The 16,918-nt window shown below is 41.3% G+C and overlaps 1 protein-coding gene across 1 annotated transcript in view; it reads left to right on the forward strand.

Moving 5' to 3' along the window:
* LOC121330550 (glutamate receptor ionotropic, NMDA 2A-like) overlaps nucleotides 1-16,918 on the forward strand; it is a 74,146-nt gene that overhangs the window by 27,744 nt on the left and 29,484 nt on the right. Inside the window, exons 3-4 of the mRNA XM_041277143.1 lie at nucleotides 9,988-10,580; nucleotides 15,378-15,492. Coding sequence (XP_041133077.1) covers nucleotides 9,988-10,580; nucleotides 15,378-15,492 — 708 coding nt within the window. The remainder of the gene's footprint in view (nucleotides 1-9,987; nucleotides 10,581-15,377; nucleotides 15,493-16,918) is intronic.

Raw genomic sequence — 16,918 nt, forward strand, 5'->3', positions numbered from 1 at the left:
TTCAATCACAGTGATGCCCTGTATAGTATATCACACCCTCCCCCTGTCTTCAATCACCAGTGATGCCCTGTATAGTATATCACACCCTCCCCCTGTCTTCAATCACAACGATGCCCTGTATAGTATATCACATCCTCCCCCTGTCTTCAATCACAACGATGCCCTGTATAGTATATCACACCCTCCCCCTGTCTTCAATCACAGTGATGCCCTGTATAGTATATCACACCCTCCCCCTGTCTTCAATCACAATGATGCCCTGTATAGTATATCACACCCTCCCCCTGTCTTCAATCACAATGATGCCCTGTATAGTATATCACACCCTCCCCCTGTCTTCAATCACAGTGATGCCCTGTATAGTATATCACACCCTCCCCCTGTCTTCAATCACAACGATGCCCTGTATAGTATATCACACCCTCCCCCTGTCTTCAATCACAATGATGCCCTGTATAGTATATCACACCCTCCCCCTGTCTTCAATCACAATGATGCCCTGTATAGTATATCACACCCTCCCCACTGTCTTTTTTTCTGGAGCTCTGCATCCAATAAAATTATGAGTTACACAAACACTCGGTTATTTTTTATTCATCACCAATTTAAGAACTGTATCAGTGCAATTTTAGTCGTGTTTACGTTTATTTTTAAATGCTATCTGCTGACAGTTCTGGACAGTGTAATTTCACACTATATTCGGAATATCTTATTTTTTTCCTGGACCTGACGCATTTTGATCTCGTCAGATTAAAAAAAAAAACATTTATTTGAAATAAATATGTAGAACTTGTTTATGCTTCTGTAATGTATATATATATTCAATCTTAAAAGCAAAGTCAGCCTTTTATTCCAGACCCCGATATATAAACTTTACAGCCATGTTTACGGCAACAGTGATAGGATGCACTTTTGAAAAAACATGTTTAATATAAAATTTAAAAATTATGTTTAAAATCAGTGCTTTTAGAGAATTTTAAATAGCTTTCAAACCAGTGCTGTTTTTCTACTTTTCAAATAGGGAGCACATGCACAGACTTGAATGAAGTTACTGGGCATTTCATATGAGAATTTCATTTGTCAGATTACGTTCTAATACTTTAAATTCCATAAAAAAATGACAAAAAGCCCAGTTTTTATATAAGTAGATTTATTTTGGTAGCAAAAACATCAACATCAGCATGATTCGGCTTTGAATTCCAATATGTATCGCAATATGTTGAAATATTGTCTTCAGTATTGCAATATGTCGCAGTACAGATCCTCAGTCCTAATACCATGTAGTAAAGTCCATGCAGTTAGATTCTAGTACAGCAGTCTTAATAACGCAAGTGTGTTATTAGCAGAGCTTATTTAAATGGCCTCAAAGGGCTTCAATAAGACTTCACTCTGCATAGTACTGGACTTTTCAAAAACCAGCCTGGCAAAATGCAGATAGGATCGTTTTCACTTTCTATTCAGAGATAATGTAGGTACAGTATGTGACAAGACTGCTGTGCAAAATCATATTCACATGGAAAATCTGTGTGTGGCGTGGCTCTGAGGGCTGTCTTGGTTATTAGAAATTGATTAATTGTACCCACAAGAAAGAATAATGTGAAAAACGAGGTTTCTTTTATCAGCCTATTTCAGAAAGGTGAGCATACATACCCACGTCCTCTCTTTGTCTCTGTCTCTGTCTCTCTGTCTCTCCTCTCTCTGTCTGTCTCTCGCTCTCTCTCTCTGACTGTCTGTCTCTCTGTCTCTCCTCTCTGTCTGTCTCTCTCTCTCTCTCTCTCTCTCTCTCTCTCTCTCTCTCTCTCTCTGACTGTCTCTGTCTCTGTCTCTGTTTCTCCTCTCTCTCTGTCTCTCGCTCTGACTGTCTCTGTCTCTATCTCTGTTTCTCCTCTCTCTCTGTCTCTCGCTCTCTCTCTCTGACCCTGTCATTTCCCATTTCTCACTGTACATCTGAAAGCTATGTATTAGAGACGTGTTTATGTGTGTGGCTCTGTGATCCCCTGGGTCCAGCCCATTCAATGCCTTTTAAACACTTGAAACTTGCAGTGTGACAGCAAGAGATGATAGGAAGTAAGGATGGCTCGTCCGTCTCCAGCCTACATCAAACAGACCTGCAGCAAAGGGGTTTAAGGAGTGAGATTGAGAAAAGGGCAAGGATACAGAACTGTAGAGGGCTGATAATGAATTCACTGACGCAGTTTGACTTTGCAGTGCGAGATAAACTGAGAGGAGGGGGGGTCATCTTAAAAGCCCCCCTTGAGACACGAGGCACGCAAAGAGAAAACAGAAGAGGGTTTACAGCAGGTCCTGAACTCAAGGAAATCTCAGAGGAACAGAATCAGTAATTGAAAAGGAACAAAAAAGGCTAAGACACTTTCATCTAACTGATGAGCTTTTCCCTTTTACTGGACTGTGTAACGCAAAACTGTCTCATATGCTTGGCACCAGGACAAGCCCCCCCCCCCCCGCCATTGCATTAGCAGGGTAATGTGGAGTTTTCATACGGATTGGTGGCTCTGATTCCTTCCATGTGCTGATTTATCCAAGCGTATGAATGTGCTCGTCATGATCAGCCTCAGATAAAGAGGCATGCTGAGCAATCATTGCAAAAGGATTACCCTCGCTGTTGCAGAATGAGGGGCTAATGAAGGGGGAAGAGAGTTTAACAACTTAATGCAGAGTTCAATTAAAAGACAGCATTGGCGCTTTACATACTTTGGTCTGAAATGAGTTCGAACTGCCAGCGTTGCCAGGGGACCCTGCTGTAATTAGAGCTTTTTTTTTAAAATTCGTTATACTCTTCGCGTTCTGCTTATTTTTAATTATTATATATTTGAGCCAATGCAGAAACACACAGGGGATTTTTTATATCTGATTATACCCAAGTAAAATCCAAAGGCTTTAATAGAATTGGTTGACCTTCAGCAGCAGCAGTACTTTTTGATCTACAGTGGCAATGAAGAGGTTAAAGGTTGCCCAAGCTCCCCTGTCATGGTATTAGCCTGGTCAGTAAACATTCAAAGAGCTGTGGCATAAGAGGCAGAGAGCACTGGATCAGTGATAAAGGCTATAGCAGATTTCAAGGTGTGTGACAAAGCTGGGAATGGTAACAGGGCTTGTGTTCTGATGGAGACAAGGGGAGATTAAAAGGTTGCAAAACTAAGCGATTCAGGACATAAACGGTTAGCGTTTGATCAACTATTGCACACACATTCTTAATCAGGAATAATAATCGCGTAATAAGATTGAAAACATTTGCATAAAATTGATAGTTTATTGTAGACACTTGCAATCTGTAATGTCTGTAGGAAGCTGGGAGTGTGTGATTAAAATCAAGGCGAGAATTCATTGTGTAGAGAGTCGACGGATGGACTGACGGTCGTGATAAACACACATACCCACACTGTGCATGTACCTGCATGTAATTCGAATGCAGGGGGTTATCTTTTAATTTACTGGTTTCTGACTTGGTTTAGTTCACACAGTAATTATAATACTGCAGCCTAGCCACCAACAGCTTTATTTTTAGTTTGAGCAATATTTGATCAGTGAGGACTATGGAGTTGTAAACATCAGCCTGAATGCAGTGTACAGAGAGCGGCTGTTATCAATAGTTAAAAATGCTGCTCTTCCATCACACTGTTGTGCATGCCAGTGGCTGTTGCAGACGGATATATTTTCTGCATCCATCCCCCGGGCAGTTTTACTATAAAAAGTCGAACTGTGTTAAGATTAAGAAGGGAGGGGGTTCTTGTCTTGAAGCTGTTTGTTATTCAGCTTGTTCTTATAACTCTCACAAGCACTGCCACGAATATACTGTATTGTCACAACAGCATTAAGGGTGGTTCCAACATCTGTACACTAGCTGTTTTTTTTTCTCTGAAAAGTGACCATTCGTTTTGTGCTGACCTTTTACTTGCATTGGTTTCAATAAAACCTGACTGGGTGTAATAGTGCTCTTTCTGTGATGCTGGTGGATACTGGCAGATTTATTTTACATTACATTGCTATTGATGGCAACTGTGGAGACATACAGTACATTCTGTTAAAGGAAGGGGAGTGGGTCTGCAAACCAGCAACACAGCAGCCTTGACTGAGGCAGTGCCTCTAGTGCCTGGCGCTCCAGCCATCCGATCAGCGGGCTAAACAGCGCTGTCCTGCAAAGTTCAGCTGCTGCACTTGTGCCTGATTGTTTATTAATGGGAGCACTGACAAAACAAAACAAAAAAAAACACATCTTGAGTACTTTGAGTCTTAAGCCTTGAATAGGGTCAGGATTGGTATTTGACAACCTCATCTTTTACTCCCTTGGACCCACCCTGTAGTTGTGCCTATTGGGCAGGAAAGGCTCCCTCCATCCCTTTCCTAACAGAGAAGCCAGCAGAGAGGCCCTCTTGTGACCCAGTGCCACGAGCACTTTCAAACCCTAAAGCTGCGCCAGCCCAAAACAAGACAGGGAGATTAAACAGCCAGGTAGGCTGAGCAGTAAGCAACTGTTTGGTCAGTTTGATCCCATGGGTTTTAAGTGCTTCTTAAAAACACCTAGGAGGACAAATACAGTAGGAGAGCTGACAATAAAAGGAAAAAGTAAGTTTGAGCACTACTGGCACTAGCAGTACACAAATTGCTGAATTGTACTTCTTGACTTTACGCACAGACACACTTTTCTGTCTCTGTCTAGACTTAGTTCTCCGTCCCCCAATCATGTAGGGAAAATATTTTTTTTGATGAGTTAAATGTTCGTTGTATCTTTAAGCTGATTGAACTTCACTCCTTACATGCATCACCCATTTAACAAGCATGTCCTACCTTACTATAACAGCTTCCACGTGTGCCTGTAGTCCTGCACTGCCCACCCCTATCCCCTCTCTCCGAGCAAGCTTATCAAATATTGAATGGCCTGTCACAAGAATGATCATAAATGGTGCAATTCTCAGATTCCGTAACGCTTGAGCGATGAACCAGTTTATTGAGGACCCATTCAGGTAGAATCTTTATAACCTGTGCCCGTGAGTTAATGGTCAAGGAACCATTGTGTTCCCTGCCCTGTTTGTGGAAGTCCATTTGTTGCAATGGTTTAGCATTAGGATACCAGGTAAGGACCATGATGAAAACCTTAGCAGAGCCATTAGGGGACCACTGCATTACCAGATACGATATCAGGGTACTACAGTGGATGACTAGACAAAGTTTACTGTAGTGATCAATTTTACAGCTGTCGCCTTTGTGCTAGCATTGCCCTGTCATTACAAAACCAGCATTGCCATTAGAGATCATTTTGGATGAGAAATTAGACCTGTCTCCATCAGTTTGCTTTTACTCATTGGCTATTGCACAGATCTCCTGAAATAAATACAGGTGAAATTCATATATACCAAATAGTTCAGCACTTTTTAAAAGTGAACTTAGCATGAATGCAGTAGAATAACTAAAATGTGCAATATAGAAGAATAAAGGAAAATAAATGGGTAAATAGACTCAATGCAATGATGCCTGAAGGGTTAAATAGAAAAGAATAGTAGACCATTACATCATATATATATATATAGCAATAATGCTGGTAATTACTCCCCAAGATTATCCCAGAAACTCATCATTATTGTTTTAGTGCAATCTGTAATTTGACATCGTGCTGTGATTGGATGAAATGGTGTTGAAAGAAGTAGAGTGTTTCCAATAGGCAGATTGAGGGAGGGAGGCTGACTCTATCAGCTTTATTGAGCACCAGTGATCCAGACTCTGCTTTCTTCCTGAAGAATTGTAGTCTCCCAACAAAAGTCTTTTGCAGTGCTAATAAAAAAAAAAAGAAATATAAATGCAGCTGTCCCTGGCTTCACTACAGCTCTTATCTTTTATTGACCCACATACAGTGTCTCAGAGCATGATTCCACTGACTTTCAATCTCTTAAATTACTCAGAGCATGATTCCACTGACTTTCAATCTCGTAAATTACTTTTTTTTTTTTTGCAGCTTATTTGCTGCAGTAAATTTATTTTCAATTACATGAACAGTTTTTTTTTTTGAAATTTTGGATAGGGAGTTTAATAAGACTTACAGGGAATTTAATAAAACAAAGGCTGCATTTCAGATGCAATTACTGTAAATCTAATATATTGTCTTAAACACGATTCATGCATGCGAAACTGAAAGGTGTATTGCAAAAAATAAATTGCAGGGGCAAATATAATTGGACCACTGTGGTACTGCATCCTTTCATTTTCTATATAGCTCTGATTAAAATAAACCGTCCCTCTAGACTTGCAGCCCCTATCTGTTTCTATAATGTTTGGGTTATCTAATTGCCTTCCAGCTGGCATGGTGAAAGCATAGCATGAAAGAAAACGTAAAGGGGAGTCTTATTATCAGATTTCGTTAGTGATGAAGCACAAGCTGCAGGGACCGGGGGAGCAATCATTCACGGCGTTTCTCAGGTTGACTCTGCTCCTGCAGTGTGACTCATTCTTGCTGTCAGCGACCACAGAGCTTCACAGCGTTCCTCAGCCCACCACTTCGTTTCTCTCAACACAGGATGCTCACAAAAGAAATTAAAAAAGAAAAAGTGCAGCAAAATTGACTTCAGGAAAGATTTATATATATATATGTACGCCATATTTCTCTTATGAGGAACTGTGACTTTGAACATGCCGTTCATAATGAAGAAAGCCCTACAAGAGAATCACAAAGCAAGCTGTACTGTACGTGTGTACACTACTGATGTATTTTGCGTGTCACGTTGTATTTCCCTTCCTTATTTTAAAGACCTGCACCTCTGGTTTAAAGATAAAGGGCAGGCAAACCAGTGGGTCTGTCTTTAGCTTCAGCCTTGCTTGGTAGAGGAGTGGTTCTTGTTGAGAAGGAGAGCAGTTTCCTCTTCTGGGAAGATCTGAGCCACATGTCAGGCACCGGCAGTCTTGCCAAGCGTCAGCTGCCGGGCAGCCTTTAGGGGCACTAGCTCGCCTCCTCCACTGTTCAGCCAAGGTAGAAAACAGCTTGTGAGCAGAACCAGGTCTGCTAAAGAAAGGTAAAGGAAAAAAGAAAAAAAAAAACTAAACTTAAAAATATGGAGTAAATCACAGCATCCCACAACGTTGCAGCCATGCATTTCCAGTGAGTCTTTAGCACAGGGCTGGCTGCAAGATTAGGGGATGCTTATCGCTGGCTCAGTAGTGTTAGGGTGAGCAGCCAAGGCCTGGTGGAGAAGCTGAACGTTTATTTCAGATTCTCTCTGTGTGTCAAGGAGGTACTGTTATTAAATCACAGTATCACAAGCAGGGTTTGATTTCAAGGGGGTTTTGTGCAAGGCTTCGTTGTTCTAACATCTTGAATGTGATGCTCACGTGTGTAGAGTATTGCCACTGTTATGTGTGCTGTTTCAAGGATAGGCTTTTCTGATACCTTCCCAGTCAGCCATTCCAGGCAACACAGATACTTCAGCTACATGATGTCAGTATACTTAAGACTTAATTATCTAGAGTCTCCTCCAGCCACGCTCATTGCTGCAGTATAAGTTAATTAAACTTGAATCACAATTCAATTAAAAGTATAGGGACTCTATTAGGCTAAACTGTGCCTTCTTTGGGAAGTTTTATCCCTTGTCTCATGCATGTTTTATCAACATCATCCTGGGCTATAACTCAAGAAGGGAGTGAAGACAGACACGTTATACATTAGCATCAGGGCAGAACTGCAAGGAAGACTTTTAAGACACAAAGCCACGCCTCATTTAAAAAAACCCAAAATAAAATCATGTTCTCAACATATCACGAGGCTAGTACAGATTTCAGATGATACAGAAAACCCAGATGAACACCAGTACTGGTTGAATTATGGAATGAAACTCTGGATGTGTGTGGCGTGGTGCTGCTGAAGTGCTTCTTGCTGATTCAGTTCCTGCGCTAACGTGTTGTCGATTGCATCCAGCTCGGCTCCTCTGGGTTCGTTTAAAACTCCTCGATACTGAGTCACACCTCCTAGTTCCCGCAGTGCAGATTATTTATTATTAAAATGGAGGCTACTTAAATTGACAGACAACAGCCACTGGGAGAATTGTCCACATGTAATCAAAGTTAGCATCCGTGTGACGTAACCAGGGGGAAGGTAAAGAGAAAGAAATATCCTTGTTTGCAGAGCAGGGAATCACTGAGCTCACCAGCCTGTGTGGAGAGGACAGCTCAATCAATGCTCTCAATAACCACCCCAATACTTTAATGAAAGCAGTAATGAGTCACGAGGGAAAGCTCTTAATAAATGAAGGCTCTGAGCTGCAATATTACTTTCAAGAAGTATATTAGTTTGTCAAGCTTGGGCTGTTTAAGTAGGGCTGTACGTCCTGTGAGATGCTGAGAGTACAGGATCCTTATTGCAATAATAATTGTGTGTACTGAAACGAATGCACTCAAATGATGCAGCGCATATTATTATTATTGTTGTTGTTGTTGTTGTTGTTGTTGTTGTTGTTTTTGTTGTTATTTCATACTGCTTCCTCCGTACCCTTGGGGTTGATGTGTATGCTGTGTTCTGGTCCATGGCAGATGGTAAAGGTGTTGATATTTAATTTCGGCAGCTGGAGAGGGGTCGGCTAACACCCACTTCATACCTGCTTGCTCAGTTTCCTACAGCTTGGTACTACGACTGTGGAAATATATGCACACCTGCAACATCACCAGGGTTTGATAGATAAACCCTGCAAACCCACTGATTGATGCACCCTGCAAACTACTGTTTGATGCCAAGCTGCTGCAACTTGACTAATTCCACTGTGAATTCTCTCTGTTACACCGCTGGATGTGAAGCTCTGGCTGAGGAGCTTTGCATAATTTAAGATTTCTTTAGGATTTTTGCTCTGACACACTTGGATTATTTTAGATTGGATGTGAAATGGTATAAAGGCTGTACAGCTAACCCAGCGACAGCGTTTCATTGGACTGCAGCTATTATACTCCAGCATCAGCAGAAGAGCCCTTTCTTGTTATCAGTAAATCACCCCTTGAAGTTTTTAAATAATTAGTAACCCTATATATATATATATATATATATATATATATATATATATATATATATATATATATATATATATATATATGAAAATACATGAACAAAAACTAATCATGCTTGTTCTCAAACCCAGCAGCGGTCCTGTGAGACACAAATGCCTTTAGCTGTGTGTTGTGCAGTGCATTGCACACAAACTCTCCTTCAGAAGGTCTTTGCAGCTCCTGCCTCATTTCACATGGTTCCAGATGGAATGTTTGGGTCAGCTGTTCATTTAATGGCTGCACTGTACCAATGTTTGCATTCCAACAGTCAATGAATGATTAGCTGGCTCGTTTGCTGTTTTTTTTTTTTTTTTGCTGTTTTTTTTTATTTAGTAGTTGCCAATTGTTTAGTTTTTAGGCTTAGCTCACTGCCACCACCCCCGTGCTCGGGAGGGCGAAGACGCGCACACTGTCCTCCGAAGCGTGTGTCGTCACCTTGCTGGCCTAAGCCTCCCTTGGAAGTATGAATTAAATATAACACGTTACCCTGGGATTGCTTGTGTCATCGTTTAAATGAGTCCAGTCTTCACTGGGTTGTTTAACATTCTGAGATAATATAAAACAGCGCTCACAAAAAAAAGTATTAAATAACTACATTAAAATGAGCAAAACTGACCTAGTCATTACTATGGGCTGAATTATGTAAGCATCGCGAAGCCAGCAAATGCATTGCACAGCTGTTAACCAAACATCTTATATTCCAATACCAATACTAATATCAGAACTTCTAACTATGTCTGTCTGTCTGTCTGTCTGTCTTTTAGTCTGTGTATTCTTTCTCAGCTCTGAGACAGATAAAGACCGCGCCAGTTGTGTGACCCATGCGTGGCACATTTTGCAGTCATTTTTGCTTTCTGCTTGCTTGCATATCCCATAACAAGCTAAAGTGCGTTGTGACCCAGCTCGCCGGGTTCGTTTGCTGAACTCCCCTTCGTTTCTCTCCCTGTTTTCCAGGATCAGATGTCCACGTTCTTCCAGTTCGGGGCTTCTATTCAGCAGGAAGCCCTCCTGATGCTAAACATCATGAAGGAATACGACTGGCACGTGTTCTCTGTAGTGACCAGCAAGTTCCCGGGGTATCAGGATTTCCTCAACATCATAAAGACCACGGTGGACAACAGCTTCGTAGGGTGGGATTTACAGAACATGATCACTCTGGATGCCGTGGCCGGGGATATGAAGACCCAGATCCAGCTGAAGAAGATCCATTCCAACGTGGTCCTGCTGTACTGCTCGAAGGACGAAGCGAGCTACATCCTGGAGGAGGCTCGCTCGTTGGGCTTGACAGGATACGGCTTCGTCTGGATTGTCCCCAGCTTGAGCACGGGCAACACTGAGATCACTCCTGACGAGTTCCCGTCCGGGATGATTTCGGTTTCGTACGACGACTGGGACTACCCCCTGGAAACCAGGGTGCGGGACGGCCTGGGGATTATAACCAGCGCTGCCGCTGCCATGCTGGATCAATACAGCTTCATTCCGGAGGCGAAGACCAGCTGCTACGGACAACTAGAGCAAAACGAACTGCCTTCCAATGCCTTGCACAAGTAAGCTGCTTTTTAATTTTGTTTACTGTTGTTATTTGGTTTTCAAGAGGGAGCTGTCTTTGTGAATTAAATGCAACACGTCACATCATGTTAAGTTACTCTTCATTAGTAGTACCTGTGTCACACAGGTGACTTTTCTAACCAGGACCAGAATTGGACACAGAGATAATTGATTAAAAAAAAAAGGATAGGGTACAGTCACCTAAAAGCATACATGAAAGAAATGCCTTGCAGCTGGTTTCACAGAACCGACTGAACTAAACTAAAAGTTAATAGAATCTTGAAAGCGAGGCATTCTTAACACACAATCTCAATGAAACCTTTCAAATATGAATTGTTTCATAATTACTTCAGCATAAAGGCGTCCTTGAGAAACGTACAGACAACTTAACCACACAGGGATCTATTACGACAATTGATTTTAAACGTAAACGGCACGCAAAACAGTAATTGGGTGTTTTCAAACCAAATCTAGTTGTCCTCTTTCATGGTCTTTTGAAACACAGCAGTACTCTTCATCAATGCTCCCACTGATGATTTCAGCCTATGACTATATATAATACCTTTTTAAAAAGACCAGCAGCAAGATTTTGTAGAGGTCACATATGTTTTTCCCCAAAGTAGTTGTGCAATGTAACTGAAGAAGAGAAAAAAATAAAAATAAACAGGCTTTGGCATTATAAGTGCTGAAAGTGCAAAAAAAACTTTTTTTTTAAGATAAAAATACCAAATTAATATCGATGCTTCTACGTATAAACACTTTTCTCTAGATGTGATCCAGACACAAAGAGTCAAGGTGTACTGCATTTGATAGTGTCACCTGCGTTAGTGGGCTGCTTCATTAGCCTGGCTGCTGTTAATTAAAGCTGTGGTCTGCAGTCTTATTGAAAGAGCTGACATGGACTAAAACACAAAGGTGCCGAAGGTGCGGACAGCCTATACAGAATACACTAGCGAATTGTCAATCACATCAACACCAACGGTTACAATGGAGTGTACAAACAGCAGCAGCGCAGTAAAGGCAAAGCCGCTGATCGGGCTTCGATCAGCTCAGGCAGCAATGGACCCCGTGAGGTTTGCTCGCTGTATACAGTCCGCAGGTCCTGTGATGCCGTGCTGTTATTATCTAAGCGCTGCTTCATTCCCATTCCTGGTTTATACACAATGTGCCCCAAGCACCTCTCTGTGCTTCTGGGCTGAACTGATTAGCAGCGGAGGACTTGTGTAATGGTAAGACTTACCAGACTGTAGAGAAAGCAAAGGAAAAGATCTGAAATAACACACCAGGACTGCAGACATTGTGGACTTCAAGCAGGGCTGGGAGAACATCATCTAGATATTTATGAATACATGATTACTGAGAGCGTCGCTGCAAAACACGGCATACTCAAATAGATGTATGTGCTTATTATTTAACCCTAGTGACAGTATAGTATAGTAAACATTACTTATGGCCCCTCTGTGCTACGTAAGCACTGTAGAAATCCGTAGAGGTACAGAACGTGCACAATAATAACCATAAAAAGCAGCAGTTGATTGTCTATGCAATTACAATAGAACGACTGGCATTTACAAAGTGAAGGCAGAAGGCAGCTCTACTGCCGCAGGGTCATTCTGTTATGTCCCTTGTGCAATCTGGAACATTCTTCTCTTTGCAGCTTTGAGGCTATATATATATATATATATATATATATATATATATATATATATATATATATATATATATATATATATATATATATATATATATATATATATGTCGTTTTGTAATAATAATAATAATCAATCCCCTTACAGATTACTAATAATGTAGACTTCTCATCCCCACAGTATACTGTTCTCACATACGCATTCATTTACATTTCAACACTAGTTGTAGATGATTGATTAAGTCCACCTTACTGAATAGTTGCATTGTAGTGTGAACGTGGTAAAGATGTACAGTATTCCCTGGAATCATTACTGTCTCTAACATTAATTACAATGTCACATCTCTGGAAGTTAAATAGCTGGTAACAATTCCCGAAAACAAACCAAAGGTTTACATGGTAAATTCTGTTCCACTGTTTGGTTCAAGAGGGTTAATCACAGGGCTGCTGAAAAATGCATTTAGTGAACTGAGTTACTAATCATGCTTTTGAGAAGATGCCTTGCACACCTGGGGAGATAAAAGTAATAATAATAATAATAATAATAATAATAATAATAATAATAATAATAATAATAATAATAATCCTTCCCATATGCTTTCTGCATGTATAACATTGCATTGAGTTTTTTTTTTTCATTTCCATGTAACTTGGAGCATGTGTAGTGCATTGTATTTTCATTCATCAATCACAAGGCTTTTATGTTTGCCTTTCTTTGTAGCGAGTCTGTCTGTTTTCTTCAGATCTGTGGGTGTTCTTTTATTCACAAAGCACCGATCCCACCAGCTATCGAGTGACACACAAGCAGTGTGAACAGAAGCAACGCAAGTGGCGTGAAAGCATCTATGGTTATGGAAACAAAAGACAAGAGCAACCTCCAGGACATAGAAATGATCTTTAGTGAAGCTCACACCTTGCAGGGACTGAGAAAAGGCACTTTGCTCTAGCGTTTACTGTGTGCCTCCCAGCTGTGTAGCTCAGGATCATATGAAATACTAAATGCTATTCTGTCTTTGCCGGACAGTACCTAGTTTAATGAGGAATACAGTCATTTATAAAAAGCATGCAGCACATCCAAAAGATTTACTGTTTAGCAGTTTGTTAACCCCCTTTAAAAGGTTACCATATAAATTGTGGCCAGTCAAAGCATGGTAAAAAGCATGCTAAATGATGATAAGCCATGGGACATGCTCTGTATAAGTCAGGGGGAAAGCATTGCAAAGCTTGCTAAGTTACTGTGCAGGTTCAGCGTGGCACACTTTGATATGGATGTGTTTTCTTAGAATTCAGAATCAAGAATTTGCATGCATTTGAGAAGAAGCAGGCACATATCCAGCAAAAATAACAGTGCGCTGCTAAAAGGCAGTTTGATAAGAGAGTTCAACAATCTAAAATGAATAATGCAAGCAGACTTAATGCAGTTCTAACAAAAAAAATGGCTCTTTGATCTAATATATATATATTTATATAATTGCTTATCTTTGCTGAGGAAAAACTGGTGGTATTTTATCAATACAATGACAGCAGAAATTGTGAACAAATTGGGGAATTTGAAGGAAAGAAGCTACCAATGGCTGTCCTCTTTTGAGTTATGTCATAATGACATCCCTGCCCAGCTCAAATCAATGCAGAAATGTAAATCCCATTGAAGCAATGAAGAGTAATTACTGTTTAAATCAGCCAGATCGAGACCATAGTGCCCTGGGTGTATGAGGCATCGATCTGCATCTATAACATCAGTAGCAGTACATTTAAACAATGACCTTTGTTTATGAGCCTGTGCTGCTGAAACAGGCTTGCTTGTTTTTTTACTGGTGCATCACTTCATAGCTGTGTGATATCTGTTGTCAAATCACTGGCCTCACATACAAGCCACAGCATTTTGCTCCAAACATGTGGAACCTGGGTATGGGTGAGTGAACATCCTTTTGTTAAACAGCAATTACTCAAGATAAACCAGTGTTGAAAGCAACTGTGTCTGATAACTGAGACTGGGGGGGGGGGGGGGGGGGGTTGCAGAAAGCATGTTAATGAGCGTGGATTCTTCTCCAGGGGAGATGAGACACAGAGGGGGCAGAAAGCATGTTAGTGGATGGGGGAGATGCCAGGGACTGACAGCTCTGATCTTCCTATTTCAGCATTCATGGTTACGCTTGAGCTAACCCTGTGTAACCATTCCCTCTCTGCATCTCCTGCTCTCCATTTGACTGCCTCTAGAAGTCACTTAGCCCGATGTTGTATGCAGCATGTGTTACAATTTCCAGGTATTTCTTACCTGCTCAGTAGCATGTTGTATGCATGCTCTCTACGTCATGCATCACGCTGATCAACTGTTCCTCAGAATAAAGAAAACCCAGGATCTGATTTTGAACATGCAGCTGTAATTCCTACCCCATCTGAGCCTGTAAGTCCAGTTTTCAGGAGTCCTTTCAATGGCTGATAAGTTCAGCAGTAAAATAATGACCGAAGCAGAGACAGCGACAGTAAGAAATGTAATGTAATGTTCTGTAGATGAATCCCTTTTAGAGGGTTTTCTTCTCCGCTTGAAAGTGATGCATTTTAGCAGAGAGGGGGGGCCAAGCTGAGTGGAGTTGTATTTCTAACTACTAAAAAAAAGAAAAAAAACCCTAAGACTCTAACTATAGTTAGAGCAATGTTTCAACTGTACATGTTTGTCAATCTCTTATGAAAGCTATATTTTATAGTAGCTCTCAAAAAGTCTCCCAGCTGCCTGTCATCTCCATTCCAATCGCTGTGTCTCCCGTGAGGCAGGTGATTATGTGATCCTCACGTGATTCCAGAAACCAGGAAGTCATGGGACCAGCTGAAAAGTTCCCCTTCTGTTCACTTTTAATAATTTACTGTTGAAGGTCGATCCTTTCATATTCTAGAATTTGCTAGGGCAGTGTTGCACTCAAGGTAAGACTTGATACATTTCCTGTATTAGTGTTTAGTTTCTAGTCCAAATAATTGTGTCTCTCATGCAATGCCTCAGGCTTTCTATCAGAGAAATGCAGACTCAGGCATCCTCTGTGAGTAAGAAGGTTCCCTGCACATACTTCATCTGTGTTAATCTGATGACTGAATTAGGTAGCTCATTAGTTGCTGTGTGGCTCATTAATTCTTTCACTGAATATTTGTCTTTCAGATTTATGATGAATGTGACCTGGAATGGCAGAGACTTGTCCTTCACAGATGATGGCTATCAAGCAAACCCCAAGCTAGTTGTCATAGTTTTGAACAAGGACAGGGTTTGGGAGAAGGTAAGGTCCATTCCATTGGAACAAATCCAAACTTCAGGTCGTGCACATGTTATATTGCAGCTGCAGTAAAGTAACGCACACTGTAGAATGCTTTCATATGTACTGTATAACTCACTAGTGACTAACCCAGGCTCAGCTGTGAGAGGAGGAGTACCCTCATTAGATCAGGTGGGTATCAACGAAACTGTGTGTCAGCACCACAAACAATAGGTAAATACATTATGTACTGATTGACTTCCAAAGGTTACAATTTGGCTTGTGTCAGTACACGCTGATAATGACAATGGAAGCAGGAAAACAATGGTAAATGAACACAGAGCCAAGCAGTTCTGGTCCCCATTAAGTCAGCATCACAATGGAATATAAACTGAAAACAGGAAGCAAGCTTTTGGAGCAAAAAAAAATGTGATGAATTCAAACGGTTTTACTCGCATTCCCGAAGGATGGATACGTTCACAGTGTCTTGCTGGAGACCGATGCGCAGTCCCTCGATACCGTGCTCCTAATGAGAGTAACAAACTCTGCAGCCAACACTGTCACCCCTCCAGATAAACAGGCATCAAAGCTATTTTAGGAAAGGTTTCTCTTTCACCACATACAATGACAGGATTGTAAAAGGGCTTAAGCGTTACAGAATAACCCTCACTATTGATAGATTATATTCTGTTCCTAACCCCCTCCCCACCTAAATGAGAAATAACCCAAATAGCTCTTATATTAGCAGCCACCACTGAGTGGCACGAAAGATGCTGATAAACTTTCCCCCTGTTTATTTTCATCAGGGAGTAAGTGTTGCAATGCAAACATGCATCACGCTGGAATGGCTGTGGCTTGTTAGTTCATAACAAGCATGTCAGTGACCATCACCCCCTGCAACGGCTTTAAATCCAGCGTCGCGACAGAGCATAGTAAAAACACAAGCTTGGCATACTGAATACCCTTCAGATTGAGATCCTCCCAATAGCTTATACTACTGTATAGATCATTGTTCCAAACCAAAGTTTCATTCACGTGTAATACAATTCCATTCAGCACATTTCTACAGAAGGATTTCTTCAGCAAGTTTCCTTGCCAGCAGCCTGACTGCAGTGTGCATTAGCGCTCGTGTTTGATGCTAAACAAGGCCTGGGCCTCTTAAAGTTCCCTCTTTATTATCTCAGCCTGTTTACTCTCCTCACAGACTCTGCTTCCACATGGTGTGTCATCCCTGTTGAGGCTGTTGCCAAATCAGAGTGGTATTAGTTTTGCTCGCAGTGCTAACAATGGCACGGGCTACAGCGTTTCAAGCAGTGGGATGCAATTAGTGAAAGTATTATTGCTGCTGGGAAGGCTGATCAGTGAATCATGTGCCGGGCTCAGTTTCAGAACTGGGTCGCTGTAACTTTGTAACTCCGGATCCCGCAGTCTGCGCCGATGCTGTCACGCT

The sequence above is a fragment of the Polyodon spathula genome, chromosome 18 (genome assembly GCF_017654505.1).
Source record: "Polyodon spathula isolate WHYD16114869_AA chromosome 18, ASM1765450v1, whole genome shotgun sequence".
NCBI classification, from domain to species: Eukaryota; Metazoa; Chordata; class Actinopteri; order Acipenseriformes; family Polyodontidae; genus Polyodon; species Polyodon spathula.